General features: G+C 37.0%; 1 protein-coding gene across 1 annotated transcript; it reads right to left on the bottom strand.

Annotated features, from left to right (window-relative positions):
* Nucleotides 1-3,454: 3,454 nt before the first annotated feature.
* On the bottom strand, nucleotides 3,455-9,403 carry LOC121421578. The gene is made up of 6 exons (XM_041616328.1): nucleotides 8,547-9,403; nucleotides 7,447-7,535; nucleotides 6,877-7,035; nucleotides 6,331-6,556; nucleotides 5,529-5,678; nucleotides 3,455-4,553 (listed from the first exon to the last, which is right to left on the bottom strand). The coding sequence occupies exons 1-6, from the start codon at nucleotides 9,340-9,342 to the stop codon at nucleotides 3,712-3,714; spliced, it is 2,262 nt and encodes a 753-aa protein (XP_041472262.1). The 5' UTR covers nucleotides 9,343-9,403; the 3' UTR covers nucleotides 3,455-3,711.
* Between the last annotated feature and the right edge of the window lie 5,760 nt (nucleotides 9,404-15,163).

Genomic DNA, 15,163 nt, shown 5'->3' with positions numbered 1-15,163 from the left:
CCAAGTTATTGCAACTGTTTTGATTTGTGAAACAAATGATTATCTAAGTTTTTAAATGAAAAATCCTGTTTCAATATATTCTTTCGATAATCAGAATTCCTCCTATTATTGCAGTTGTTAGCATTTGTACTGGTAGTCTGTACAGAACTGTTGAATTGTTTTGTTTAGCAAAATTCTAAAGTGTGCTTTAGCAGAAAACGGAAATTCGAGAGGAAATGATTTTTTAGAACACATTGAGAATGAACTTTACTAAAGAAAGGTATACGGTTGGAGTGAGAAAGAGAGAGGGGGAATAGAGAATGAATATCAATGCATGTATATTATTTTAAAACCCCTTTTATTCTGAAGTGATATACTGTATATTGTGCACATACATGTATGCTCGGCAAGTCCATAAAATATTAAATTAAGCAACCCCCTTTTTCTCCATTCTATCTTCAACTTATGAACTTCTTAAACCATGGTAGCTTGGAAAAGCATTACACTGTTTCATACAAAGTAGAAACTCAAAAGAGATCAATATTTTTTTCTGCTTTGTTTTCTGATGTTATGTGATTTTCTTCTGTAATTGTGTCTTTGACATCGTTTATGTACGAATGTGGATATAAATTTTATGAACTTTAATTTTGAGGAAGGTACATGTACAGTGTACACAAAAAATTGAGAGTGGAGGGGGACATACTTTATGGATTTGCCCTGCTGTTGTAGTTGTCAACCCTGAAATGTGGATTATTTTGCTTATGAATCTGAAACTGTACATGTCAATGTGGTAAATATTTTTAATATAAATGAACAAGGAAAAGAAAATACTTTGTATAATACACTTGAAAACTGAATCTTTGTGTCCTATTGGATTTTGTTTGTCGAGTGAATATTTCTATAATTTATATCTGTATTCTATAATAGTACCATTAAATTGGGTATAAAAAGTAGAGAAATGAAATATAGATAACCTTGCCTTGAGTAAATATACTCTTTACTTTTGCTTATTTTCACATACAACACTATTATGCACATGCATCCAAATCTGTATGCAACAGAGGGAGCCAATGACATCACACACCATTTCCTCTTACATTTCATTTTCAAAGCTTTTTTGAAAAGATGATTTCCACTACGATCACAATAAATCATGATTTTATATTTCCCATGGAGAGTCAAGGCAAGCTGTACAAAATTAGAGGAAAACAGTTTCATGGAATACACACAAAATTGTGAATGACGTCATTTGCTCTCTAGAAAACCCTTGTGATAAAAATTTTACATGAAATTCCAGGAATTTCGTATCTTCATTTTGATGACATTTTTAATTACAATTATTCGAAAACTTTTGGGGGCTGGTTATTTTTTTTTTTTTAAACGGCAAGATTAATGCAAATATACCACCAAAAAAATGACAAGGGAGATCAAAATCTTTTCATTTGCAGATGTGTTTATTACCAGTGCAAATTCTAGATTTTCAAGTCACACTCAAATCTACACAACTTGGTTATGTTTACAATAACATACGTGTAGTCCTGTACTATACATGTATAATACATATTTCTCTTTTTACACAAGTATGTATACAATATTTATAAACAAAATGAAAATGAAAAAGTGACATATTTTAAATGTTTATGTGAAAAGTAGTAATCCATCAAACTAAATATTTTTTGTACAACATATCACTTTGGTAACTATAAGGATAAGGAAAAAATACAATCGATTCTTCCAATAAATTTGAATAATTATTACTTCTAAAAGGAAATTGACAATAAAGGGAGAAATACAGATTTAGTCATGGTGATTTGGGTTTTTGCCACCAGTATATAAATTTGCCACGTCGTCAAGTAATTATTTGCCTAGAAATTACTTTTACTTAGGTAATATTATTTATAGTACCGGTATACTGTTCATTATGAGGAGACAAATTTCTTCTTTTTTTGTCATTTTCAAATAGAAATGGACAACTGTAGTAGATAAGCCACACTAATGCCCTATATGTTATGCTTTATATATAGCAAACACTTTAAAGGGGGAGTAAACTGTGTGTAGTCTCTCATTGACTGTGTGTTTGAAATACATAGGCCCGTATTCTGAAGTCTGGTTTAACTTAGACCGTTGTCTAACTCTGTACTAAAATTATGGGAAGCCGAAAGTGTTGAATTTTTATTGCATATTTCTTATATTTACTGTGCTCTTTCCTGATTCATCGATGGTGAAGACAACCATCTATTTATACTTTCGATACAACTATTCATGAATGATTTGAGAGCCAAACAAGCTGAAATAGGATATCTCTACTGGCTATCCATACTTAAACCACAACTTTAAACCCGACTTCAGAATACGGGCCATAGTCTTAAAATAAATGTTTTCATATATCGGTATCTACTAGTGCTACAATAGAATACATTGACCTAAAATTGTATTTGTATAGAGAAACTAAAATGTTTTGCGGGGAATAGTAGTTATTTTGCTACTTGGTAACATAATTATTGCGGTATAAATGTATTGAGTAGTTTATAATTAACGTTTTTATTCAAGCGGGTATATATTACTGGACTACACTGGCATTAAGGGTCAGGAAACTGGCCAGATATGAGTAGTTGAGGACTTGAGATGGCGCTATTGGTTCGTATCAGCGTTATTGTCTAGAGATCGACCTTGTATGTCAACAATTCCTCTCTCAGCTAAGACAGCGTTCGATATTCAGTTTCTACTTTGACGAAATTTGGTAATTTAGAATATGTTATTCAAACATATTTTGCATATTCTGGTCTAACTAATAATGCTTTGAGTTAGACGATTATTCGACTAATGGACATATGCAGAGTCCACTATATTCGCTCAAAATCAAAATAACTGGCAATTAAAATCATATAATCATAAACACAAAGTTATAAGTTATAGTAATTTCTAATAAAATATCTGTACATGCGCAAACATGCATAAGAATAAAATATACATAAAATTAAAGAGCTCAAGCAAGACATCATTTACGCTGCTGAACTTTATACAGTATCATTTTCCAAAGCAGCAAATATATTCAAGTTATACCTTTGTGAAAGAAACAAACATTGAGAAAATAATAAATCTGATAATTCTGAAGTAATAATGGCAAGTTGAGCTACTGGGTACAAAAAACAAACCCCCTGAAAAAAGCAGATATGATCTCTCCTGAATTCACTACGGCCAGCATTTTCATCATGAATTTTCATAAGTAAATCAGTTCAAAGCACTGTCCGATATGACCTAAATGCAATGAAATTAACCGTAAACCAAGTCAATGAAAAGAATAAGTAAGAAGTGACAGAAAAAAAACTTATTAGTGAACATTTTACGTTTTTACATTATATATATGTATGCACAGCTGCAAGGGGCAGGAACTTTAAGTATATCACATACCAATTTATAGCAGAAATTAAAATTAATGTAATTTTACCATTTCATGAAATAAATAGTTATTTACACCGACAACTGTTATAAGCGACTGAAATCCTTGCAACTAAATGAATCAGTGGAATTCACCAATCATTTACTTTCATGAAAAACTTCTGCTTGAAATAAGCTGTTGATCACTGTAAAACCAGCTATGAGGATCTTGCTAGTTGCTGCTTCTGATAGGATTACAATAAGAATTTGTCACATTGAGTCCAGATGAAATGACTTTCGGCAGATCTACAACAATTAGTCGGGAGGGTTGGATAAAAATCATTAATCTATACTCTATTTTACAGGGGGTGGAGAATTGAGCAGCCAGCTCATGTTTCCGACATCGATGTTGTCGGGATCCATATCGAAGCTGACATCGCCAAACATTTTCTCAAAACTTGAATTCATGAGGTAATCCTTATTCTCTATATGCCTCCTGGGTGTCATCAACCTTGCTTTACGAGAGCTGCGCACCCCTCCTGACGTACTCGCAACGTTTCTATTTACCGGGGACAACATGAGATGCCTCGGCGTGTTGGAATGCCCGGCACGGTTGTTCGGGGTGAGACCCGTCTTGAAAGGAGTGAAGTTAAAGTCCATGTCCTTGATGGAAAAGCCGGTATCGGGGACGGGCGAGAATCCTCGGATGGGTGACAGCCAATCCGGACAGGTGGTCTTGGGCGGGGTCTTCAAGAGGTCGTCATCAACGTCCAGGCCTAACCCGAACTCCGCAGACAGCGAATTCTCCTTCCCGCTCTCGCACTTGGCCTGAGCTTCGGATCTGATCAACTTGGAGTCCCTCACGAGGGAAGCCCGGTTATCATCCCCCAGGCTGGAATCGGTGCTTCCGTACCCAGAATCCAACGTGAATCTTCCAAGCCCACCACTGCCCTGTCCGGCCCTTGTGACGGGGGTAGTGTCTGGGGACCTTGGCTGCAATCTAGGAAGGGTCTTTCTAGGGGTAATGCTCTTAGTGGTGCCAGAGAGATCAAGGGCCGTCATATCTGGAGATGGATGATCTCCATTTGCAGGGACCAGCTGCCCTGTCTTTGGATCTTTGGTGAAGTAGATCGGCAGAGGAACCAAGGCATACGGTGGGGTTCCTTTCGGAAGTATAGGAGGTACACGCTTGGAACCTGGAGTGAAAGATCACATCACACTTAAAAATTAAAAGCTATTCACTATTGAAAATTAGTTCCAAAAAATACTGCAATATATACAAAAAATATTGGGTCATAAACAAAATTGCATAAAACATGACTGGAACTTGTTCTTCTTGGGGTCCAAATTAGATTCTCAATTAGTTACGTTATTTCCCATCATCTTAAACCAAAGAGAGATCACTGGATAATAATTAAAATCTTTGTTAACAAGCATCTGATGGAAAATATTATAATTCAGCAAAAATTTACTAGTATCAATGTCAAATCATTAATCATTATAAAAAGGACGTTCACAACTGAGAGCTTGTTGATAAAGAGTTGTAATCAGATGCAACACCAAATATGAAACCCAACTTGATTTTTCCACCAATCAAACACACACATACTAGGAACTTGAGCTTGAATTTTAGTTGCATTTAAATGGAACTATTTCTGCACCAGGAAATTGAGGGGGTCCACCCCAAAAAGAAAAAATTGAGAAAGCCCTGTTGAACTAGTATTTGACCCCGTTCTCATTACCGACCTAAAACTAGTTTACTGAAATTAGTTTAACGTGTAATGAGAACAGTCGAAGCGGTCTTGGAAGCGATCTTCCAAACCATCTTGGGATGTTGTTTTCAAGATCGCTTTGCTGAAATTTCCTTGTAAAATTGGTTTTGGCGTGAGGACACAATTGTTCTCAAGAAAGTGATCTTGGCACATTTTGAGCCCGCTACTCCACAGTGTGCAGAATGTCTACGCTGCGGTTTCAAGTTTTGCAAAAAATGTCACCCTACTGAGAGCGTTCCTAGAGCAGAAAAGACGCTTTACGTGAAGTGGGTTTGGAAACTACTTTTGGGTGATCAAATGGGAACACTAGCAAAGCAATCTTCCTAAATGATTTCCTGAACTGGATTCCACTTCACTAGTTTTAGGATTAAAATGAGAACAGTGTTTGATAAAACTTACCTTTCATATTTGGCTTTGGGATGACAGGTGTTGATGTGAGGACTGGTACTCTGTTTATCATGGTTCCATCTTGAGCCGATAGCATTGGTATATTTTGAGGGTCTCCCAGTAAGATGTTATTACCAGTCAAAGGGTTCATGGTGGGATCAACTGTAAATATGAAAATATTTGTTCGAAAGGTGATCCAGAATTTCAAAGATGGGAGCACTAAAAATAGTGAATTATAGCAGATTAACTTGAAAAAACATAATAAATCCCCCAAAATTGATTTTGACTAAAAAACAAAACTGGGCAGTTTCATAAATAAAGATCCATAAAAACACGGGTGGGTGTTTCATAAAGCTGTTCGTAAGTTTAGAGCGACTTTAAGATCCACTGGAGATCCATTCTTGTGATGATTGATATATTCATTGGCGATGGTTAAGCGCATAAGAAAGGTTCACCAGTTGTTCTTAAAGTCACTCTTAACCATGTTAACTTATGAACAGCTTTATGAAACACCCATGGGGTGGATGTTCCCTATAAAGCTGTTCTTAAATTACAAACGACTTTCCAAATGACTGGCGATCCTTTCTTGCAGTATATCATATACCGGTAACCCAAATTTTCATTAATGTTAATGTGCCATAAATTCACTCATAACTTAGGAACAACTTTATGAAACACCTGTTTGTACCCCTGTAGGTGGATTTCACTTTGCAACCCAACCCCCCCCCCAAAAAAAAAAAAAAATTATATTGATTTCTATGAGATTAAACAGATCAATGCAACTCTTTGTGCAAGATGTCGGCCCTAAGTTTACCTTGCATTTGAAGATTTGCCATCGTAGCCATATCAATGGCATGGTCGGGAACAAAGCATTCTGGCATCCCAGTCGGCATGCCCATCTCTTCATGAACTACGACCTTGCGTTCAGGCAGCCTGACCACTGTGCCTGGCCGTAACGTCCAGAAGGCAGGTTGACCAGGACCAGATGGGGCTTCACGGACGAAGATCTTGTGCAAGGAGAGGTTGTGCCGGATGGAGTTCTGTAAGGACAAGGAAAATTTTGTTAAGGGTATCAAATGAACGACAAAAAATGTTTATAATTGACATACAAAATACAGTGGCTTTACTTTAAATCAAACTAAAAATATTTTGATTTAGATTAATTTTGGGGCTTCTTTGACTAAAAAAAAGAGAGTGTCTACGGGTCTTGTTAATTTTCTAATTATATACATAAATTTACTAATTATATACAAATTTCACTTTTGAAAATGAAAATCTGTGAAGTTATGCAAGATGTACTATCAACATTTGATTATTCGACCTAAGGAAACAACAAATAAACAGAGTATATAGACCTTACCTTCCAACCCAGCTTTGCCGTCCTGAAGTAAGGGAAGTTTGTCTCAATCCAGAAGTAGATATCTCTCAATGTAAGCTTGCCCTCGGGTGCACTGCTGATCGCAAACTGGATGAGGGAACTGTATGAGTAGGGCGGCCTCTCCTTATGGGGATCATGCGACTGAAGATTCAAAGATTTGGTGTTGAAAAACATTTTAATTTTCAAAAAACTTAAGAACTTACTCTTTTCTTCAGACACCTGACAGTCCATAGTGTAGCTCTAATACAGTGTAGTAATAATGAACAACTGATAGTGATACAGGGTGTTATAATATAGGTTCTCCTACATTACCTTGGAAATTTGAAAGTTCAGGTGAATCAGCAAAACTCATCTTAGATCTATGTAAATACATGTTACACATGTTTCCGTATTCTGATATGAAAAAAATTGCTTCAACTTCGGTGATAACTTGTCTAGGTCCATTTTTTAAAGCACAGTCTACTTGGTGATTCTGATTTCATATTACATGCAAGTATGAATAAGAAAAAAAAAATCTAACAAGTAGGTTATTTTTTTCTAGTGCCTTGTTACCTTCATGTGTGGATGCGTAATGGGATCAAGGTCAGGCGCCGACATTCTTCGAAGCCAAGTGATGTTTGTCAAACTGTCATCTTGGTTTCCTGATAAATACAAGATGAAAAGAAAATTAAACTATTTTTTTTTAAATCAAGGCAAATTAAGATTCACAAGTTCTGTGTTCTAAGCAATTAAAGAAATTGAACACCTGTTGGCTTGAAAATATTGTACAATATTAGATAGCCAAGACAGATAGCCAAGCGCGATTGGTCAATTGCGCGTCACGTGATATGATCGAAATCCATGTATTTTCCCAGCCGGTCCACCTTCGATGAATATATTGACTAACCGGTCCATGAATATATTTTTTACGTGTATGGCGCCCTCTTGTGGATTAGATGTTACCATGCATTATCGGCCTGCCTTGGACCTGGACTGGGCTCGAACTTAGATTTAGATCTAGGGCTAGGCCTAAACAAAGTTGATTTGAATAGAAAAGGGTCATTCACTGTGTTAGACTAACGTTACTTAGATATATATAGATCAAGATCTAATGTTAGATCTATACCAGTTCAATCAATCACTTTGAATATCATAAACATGCTGCACGCATCGTTAGGCCTAACTTTATCTTCATCATTAGAGGCTATCTAATATAACAGATATTGACTGATGGGATGTGTAAAAAAAACATTCTTTGGACCACCTAAAGGATTAATATTTTCCCTCGTGATCATATTTTCCCTCAGCGCTGCGCACTTCGGGAAAATATAACCCCTCGGGAAAATACAAATCCGGCGGTCCAAAGAATGTTTATATTACACACCCCATTAGTCAATATCTGTATATTATTTTACGTCCAAAGTTGGGAACAGATGCTTTTTTTATTTATTATGCATAAATTCATAAAGCTTTTAATTTGGTCGGAGTTAAAATTTTGAAGAAATCACAACAATCAAGAATCAAAGAATAATAAGATGAATTCATAAAGCTGATCTGTGTCCTATTCACAGTAAATTTGAAATCTCATTTTTTCTATTTCAATTTGAAAGTTCTGATTCTACAAGTTCAGCTCTGTATAAAAAAGTGAGTGGTAAAGAATTAAAAATAGTCACCTCTATGACCTCTTGCAACAAGGCTTATTCTGCTTGTCTGATCAGCAACATTTAGACTGAGTCCTCCAGGAGTGAACCGCTCACTGACCCCAGGTTCTTCTTGCAAAGCTCTTCCGCCTTCGAGTACTCTACCGCCCTGTTGCTCCATCAAACGATGGTACAGGTCCTGATGTGCTAAATTCTCCCTTTCTGTGAGGGATAAGTTCTGACCTCCGACAAGGCTGATCTGGTTTGGGGTCATGGAAAGTTCAGGGGTTGCAAAGACAGCATCAGTCAGTCTTTTCTCATCAGTCTTTACAACATTAGCGATGTGATGAGGGTTGATCCGCGATCTGGTCTGACTCGATAATGGGGTAGTCTGCAAAGAGTTCTTGAGGGATGGGGTTGCTGAAGCTGGCTTTGGCGTTGACTGACTGCTGGGGGTGAGTTTTGACGTACTTGTGACTCTTGGAGTCGACCCACTTGCTCGCTTCTTGGGTGGCCGCAAGATGATGACTTCTTGGGCATGTCGGCGCTTCCTTTGCGATGAGCCGGGATTGCTCCCAGTGCTGCGCTGAAGAATGGAACTCTTTCTTGAAAGAGGAGTTTCGGATCCTTTCGCTGAAGATCTGCTGTTTGGTGCTGTGTTTTGACCGACAGAAAACCTTGCTGTAAGACCCTTAGGGCTTGTCTTTCTGCTTTGGGGTGTGACAGTGGTGCTGACAGAACAATCATTCTTGCGGTCTGGTGAATCATCAAGTATTGTCTTAATGGCTTCCGAGAGCTCAATTGTTTCCATTTCTCTTGAAGAAGACATCTTATTACATGTCTGTCGTCGATGTGGATTAATAATGTTCTCTGAAAGTAAAATAAGAAATTCAAGAAATAAATTAGGAAAAAAAATCAGATTGGTTGAAGAAAAACTTTTTAACTCAAGACAAGAAGTTGGATCAAATTTCTTTTTTTATGACAAAATGAAGAAAAATCAGCATCCATACGATGATCTATTATGTAACAAAATTGTCAGATAATCATAACTTAGACTTAGAGTAGACGCACAGCCAATTCTGGAGACTCTCCCATTCGGGAGATTGTCTTACTCTTGTTGTAGATCCAATTTCAGAGGTCTACAGTCTTCAGTTTGGGATACCACTCTTATTTTCATTTACGGGCATGATTTGCCTATTTGCTCCCTTTTCGATCCCATGAACCTTTGCGTAAATCTATTTGTGATAACTTAGGTCTATTTTGGCCTTATCCTGAAATAAGTCACCTCTCTTAAGCTTCTCATGTGTCACTGTGTGTCTGCTTGTTGTGTACAAAAGTCAAAGGGAGAGGAAAGATTGCGAAAGAAGTCACCGCCGGCCGCCGCTGGCACTGACGAAATGAACGACAGTGAATGGAGTGGTGACTTAAACCAGGATAATGCCGGTCTTTTGCCAAAGACACATTTTGCTTTTATTAGTGAGAGATTGTATTACCGACCGGCCTTGTACTACCGAACGCATGCATCATATGCGTCAGAAAATAATCAAATACGCTCAAACCTTTGCAACATCCTTCCAAAGGCAACTTGAAATAATAGAAAAATGATCAAAAACACAATTTTGAAGTCTTTATATCCTCAAAGCAATAAAATATGGTCAAAATAGCTCATCAGTGACTTGTCTTTGTTGTTTTCCCAACTTTTTCCATAGAAAACACACGTTCGTTTGGTAATAAGATACCTTTTTCAACTTCAAGTGACCAAAATATTTCACTTGCGAAGGAGAGGTCCGATTGGAAGCTCATGACATGTCGTAAAAATGAAAAACAATTTCAGCAAAATTTCTGCATATTTATTACAGGTATTTGTGTATAATTATGGTGAAAGTTTGGTGAATTTCATTGGAAATGGAATAAAATGTGTTTGATTCTTTGATATGATCAAATTCATGAAAAGTGCATGTTCCGAAATACGATCCACTACCACTACCAGGCACTAGCACTACTGGCACTGGTCCATTTTCCACAAAGGCACAAGAAAGGATCACGAGCATGACCAGTCGTTCTTACGAACAACGTTACACGGAACAGCTTTCTGAAACACCCACACCCACAGGACCACCCCGGCCCAGACGGCCGGCGCTGGCGCGGCGCTTGCATGACCGAACCACCGTACTCTACCGTATGCTTTATCTACACAGTACACACACTCGTAGTCATACTATCATACACGCAGAAAACGCTGGAACGAATGAATGAAACACTCGTCAACAGTGAGTTGTAATTCTCTTTCTTACTACATTATTACTTTTCATAACGATAATTCAATAAAATTACAAAACACAATTTCACTGAATTTAAAATCTACAAACATCTTACCTCTCCGTTGCACGACTGCTGAGAAATTCAGCTGAAATTGTATGACTTTCTCGCATAGCACACGGAGCTATTTACAATCAATCGAATTTAAAACTCCTGCCTGTGAATGTTGATTAGCCAATCAGCGCCGTGTATTGATTCACCTCTCCAATAATTATCGTAGAGGTCGGAAGCAAATACTGTCCAAAGGGATATTTCTGGCAATATATTGTCAAGTCTATATCTTTTTCTTTCTTTCTTTCTTTTTCTTTCTTGCTTCTTTCTTTAATTCCCTCTTTATTTCTTTCTTGATTTTACTCTTTCTATTTGGTTTCTTTCACTCCTTTCTTTCGATTTTTTCTTTCTTTCCTGTTTTCCCTTTGTTTCTTTCTTCTTTCTTTTGTTTTTTCTTTCTTTCACTCCTTTCTTTAGATTTTTTATTTCTTTTCTTTTTTCTTTGTTTGTTTCTTTTTTCTTTTGGTTTAATTTCTTTCTTTCTTTAATTCTTTATTTATTTATTTATTTATTTATGATTTTACTCTTTCTTTTTGGTTTCTATCACTCCTTTCTTTAGATTTTTTTCTTTCTTTTCTTTTTTTCTTCCTTCTTTCTTTCTTTCTTTTTCTTTATTATTTCCTGCCCAGGTTACCTCGGTTATTATCATTTTTCTTTCTTTACTTTTTAGATTCTTCATATTTCTCATCCATTTCGTTTTGTTTTTATATTTTCTTCACCAGTGGCAAAAAAAGAATAATTGTTTTAAATAGATTTTCTGTAGTAAAAATATACTACCTAGGCATAATAGGGTCATCGTATAGCAGTGCTTGTATATTCCTCCGGCTTTACAAGTGAGTTAATTGCTGTATAGTATATATTTTCAAGGATAATATTGCTGGAACTCGATCGAATCCACGTCGACGCTCTGTTTCTAAAGCCTGGAGCAGTATACGTTGCCGGATACAAGACGGGACATTCAGCGCCCCCCCCCCCTCCAAGGGCCGCGGAACCGGGGGCTGGGGGGCTTTAGCCCCCCCCCCCACACGCACTTTTTTTAAAACCGTGTACAAAAAACGTGAAAATGACCATATGATTGTGATTTTTAGCATGTCGATCAGCCACCCCCCACTCTGAAAACCGTTCCGCGGCCCCTGCCCCCCCCCCCTTGAGAGCCATATCAAAATTGCAAGTATGCCATTTTTACCCTGGTGCCCACTTTTAAAAAGTGCATGGGGTCCTCTTATACTCTTTTTTTTGTCAAATTTTCTGCGGACGAAATTGACTTCATGAATTTTTTTTTCTTTGCTTGTCAAATTTTCATTGGGAAAATGTCCCCCCCCCCCATTGGCGGCGGAGCAGAGGATTATCTTTTGTGTTTGGGGGGGATGGCTATTGTTGCGCCCCCCCCCCCCCCCCCAAACACAAAAGATAATCCTCTGCTCCGCCGCCTGTGGTCCCCCTCCCCTTGGAAAATCTGCGGCCCCCCTTCCGGAGAACCATTTCTTAGTTTGAGCCATCATATGCTATACGGGTAGGCCTGTATTCCCCCGCGCGATAGGCCAGGCCTATCCATAAAAATGGTTTAAAATATCATTATAACAAAAATACCGATATATATATATATTAAAGAGCTAGCATGACATTCATCTTCATAAACTTCTCTTTCATGTCTTTCGCCCTATTTTAATAGACTCTAAAATACTTGCTTGCTTGCAACCGCTTAACCATGATTTAAAGGGGAAGTTCACCCTGAAGAAAAGTTTGTTGTAAAAATAGCAGAAAAAATGATAAAAAATATTGGTGAAGGTTTGAGGAAAATCCGTCAATGATTAAGAAAGTTATTAGAATTCAAAGTTTATAATTTGTGACGTCATATGCGAGCAGCATTCCTACAAGGCGAATGGTAAAAAATATATGAAATGTCATTTTCTCAGAAAATTGAAAATGGTTTTTACTGTGCCTTTTGTATATCAATAGACAAATCATTTCACACCCGATCATAAATAGAAAACAAAATAAAGTTATCAGGAACCGTACAAAATTTGAAATTCACTGATTTTTTACCATTCGCTATGTAGGAATGCTGCTCGCATATGACGTCACAAATCCAAAACTTTGAATTCTAATAACTTTCTTAATCTTTAACGGATTTTCCTCAAACCTTCACCAATATTTTTTATTATTTTTTCTGCTATTTTTACAACAAACTTTTCTTCAGGGTGAACTTTCCCTTTCATTTCGGAAGGGACGGTAAATGCACGCGAAGCGTGCCAACACTTAACAGAGCGCGCGAAGCGCACGCCCTAGGGGGTGGGTGGCGAAGCTTTTGGTGTTTCATAAATTAAAATGAAAAGGAGCCGTCTCTCTTGTCTCTAGTACCTATGTCAGCTCCAATTCAGTTGACAATATTGTGATTTTGAACCTTGTTTTCATGAACCTTGTTTTCATAAGTGATTGTGAACGAACAAAAAAGGAATACAATGGAGGAAATTAAAATAATAATAACCCCGCGCGAAGCGCAGAAACTAAAGCGTTTTATCATTTTTTTTCCACGAAAAGGGTCCCGAGAAAAGGGTATTATCAAAGATATATTGAATACTTCCCTTGGAAAGATCAGATTTGATTACAATTTAGCGACAGTGTATCTTTAACTCGCAAAACAGAGGAGAAGAAGTGTATATGCCGCCCCGCACAGAGCAATGAAACTCTGACATTTCAAAGGGCGGACGTTTCATCAAATGCAGATACCCCGTTGGCTCTAATTTAATTGATTTTCTAACATTATTGAACTTCATTACAAGGAAAATAGTGCGTAAAAATTTGAAATTATTGTGATTTATTGAAATTATTTAAAAAAAGGATGCCTAATTTCTTTGACTTATCCTGAAGCGCTTCATTATTTTGAATTATAAAGAAACTCAAGTGTCATTCAAAATTTCAAACTGATGGCGCAAAACAGGAAAGGAGATGAATGTGCAGGGAAATGACATGAAGTTTAATAGAATTTGATAAAAAAAAATATTGTACTTTTTTATCCAATACGACACGAATTTTATACCTTCCTCTTTTTAAATTATGAACCTGTTTGCACCAAAATTATGGTTGTTTAGTAATGAGCTGAAAAGCGGGAGAAGTTGACTTTATGGAGGTGACGGCAGAAATTGGTTTAAAGAGTTTACCCGCCTTAAGCCGACCCGACCAGAAGTTGCGCGATCAATTAAAAAAAGATAACTTCATATACTTCGGCCTAACCTTACTCTAATTCCATGCCCTAATGTATATATTTGAACTTTAACTGGCAAGAAACACATCTAGCTGAGGTGGAATGGTTACGATGAGGAAACAGGGTTAGAGAAAAGATGGGGGAAACAATGGAGAACTTCAATATTGTCATTTAACCGCGCACAGCGCGGAAGCGAAATTCATATATAAATTTAGAGCAAGAGTGAAGGAGTTTCTCTTCTGAGAAAAGAAAAGAATAAAAAGAAAAAACCCACAAAGCTACCTTTCTTCCCTTTACTTCCTTCCCTTTTCCTTTTCTCCTCTATTTTTTCCTTTTTTTTCTTTTTGGGGGCAACCGCCCCCTGGCTACGCACCTGCTTGCTTGCAGCTTGAATTAATTACAAATTATAATCAATTTTTAAACAACAAAATCGAGAGACCGTATATATATAAGACAACACAGTAAAATGAATATAGGAACCTCATGACAAAATTAAAATATTATCTCTTATTTATAAATAAATTTGAAAGAAAAAAACTGAAAAGCTAGTGGACTGCACCGACTAAATTGACATTAACAATTGATGTATTTCATAGACTCAGTTTTAAAAGTAAATATAGGCCTACGTCTTAATCTCTTCTCTTCCCATAATAAAACAACATCGATGAATTCAATAAAATGCTCGATCATTTCTAATCCCTACATGATTTTTGAAAGCAATTAAATTAAAGGCCCGTAGCCAGGGGCTGCTGAACGGTTTTCAAAGTGGGGGGGGGGGCTTGGGGCTGACCATGCAAAAAATCACAATCATATGATAATTTTTACGTTTTTGTATACGGTTTCGGGGGAAAAAGTGGGGGCTGAAGGGATTCGTAAAAACTGTTTGCAGTGGGTCATGGAGAACAGCATATCTCTTCAAGCATTACGCAAGCGCGAATAGATTATATTCTGACCTGAATAAACTTGCCATTCTAGGCAGTTTTTGTAACCATGATCAGACTGGGCATTTAACAAACAAAAAATTGGATTGGACCGAGGGGCGGATCCCGGATTTAAAAAAAAGAAAAAGGGGCAC

The sequence above is a fragment of the Lytechinus variegatus genome, chromosome 9 (genome assembly GCF_018143015.1).
Source record: "Lytechinus variegatus isolate NC3 chromosome 9, Lvar_3.0, whole genome shotgun sequence".
Taxonomy (NCBI): Eukaryota; Metazoa; Echinodermata; class Echinoidea; order Temnopleuroida; family Toxopneustidae; genus Lytechinus; species Lytechinus variegatus.
Note: the sequence above shows the minus strand (reverse complement) of the source record. Positions and strands in the feature narration are given on the sequence as shown.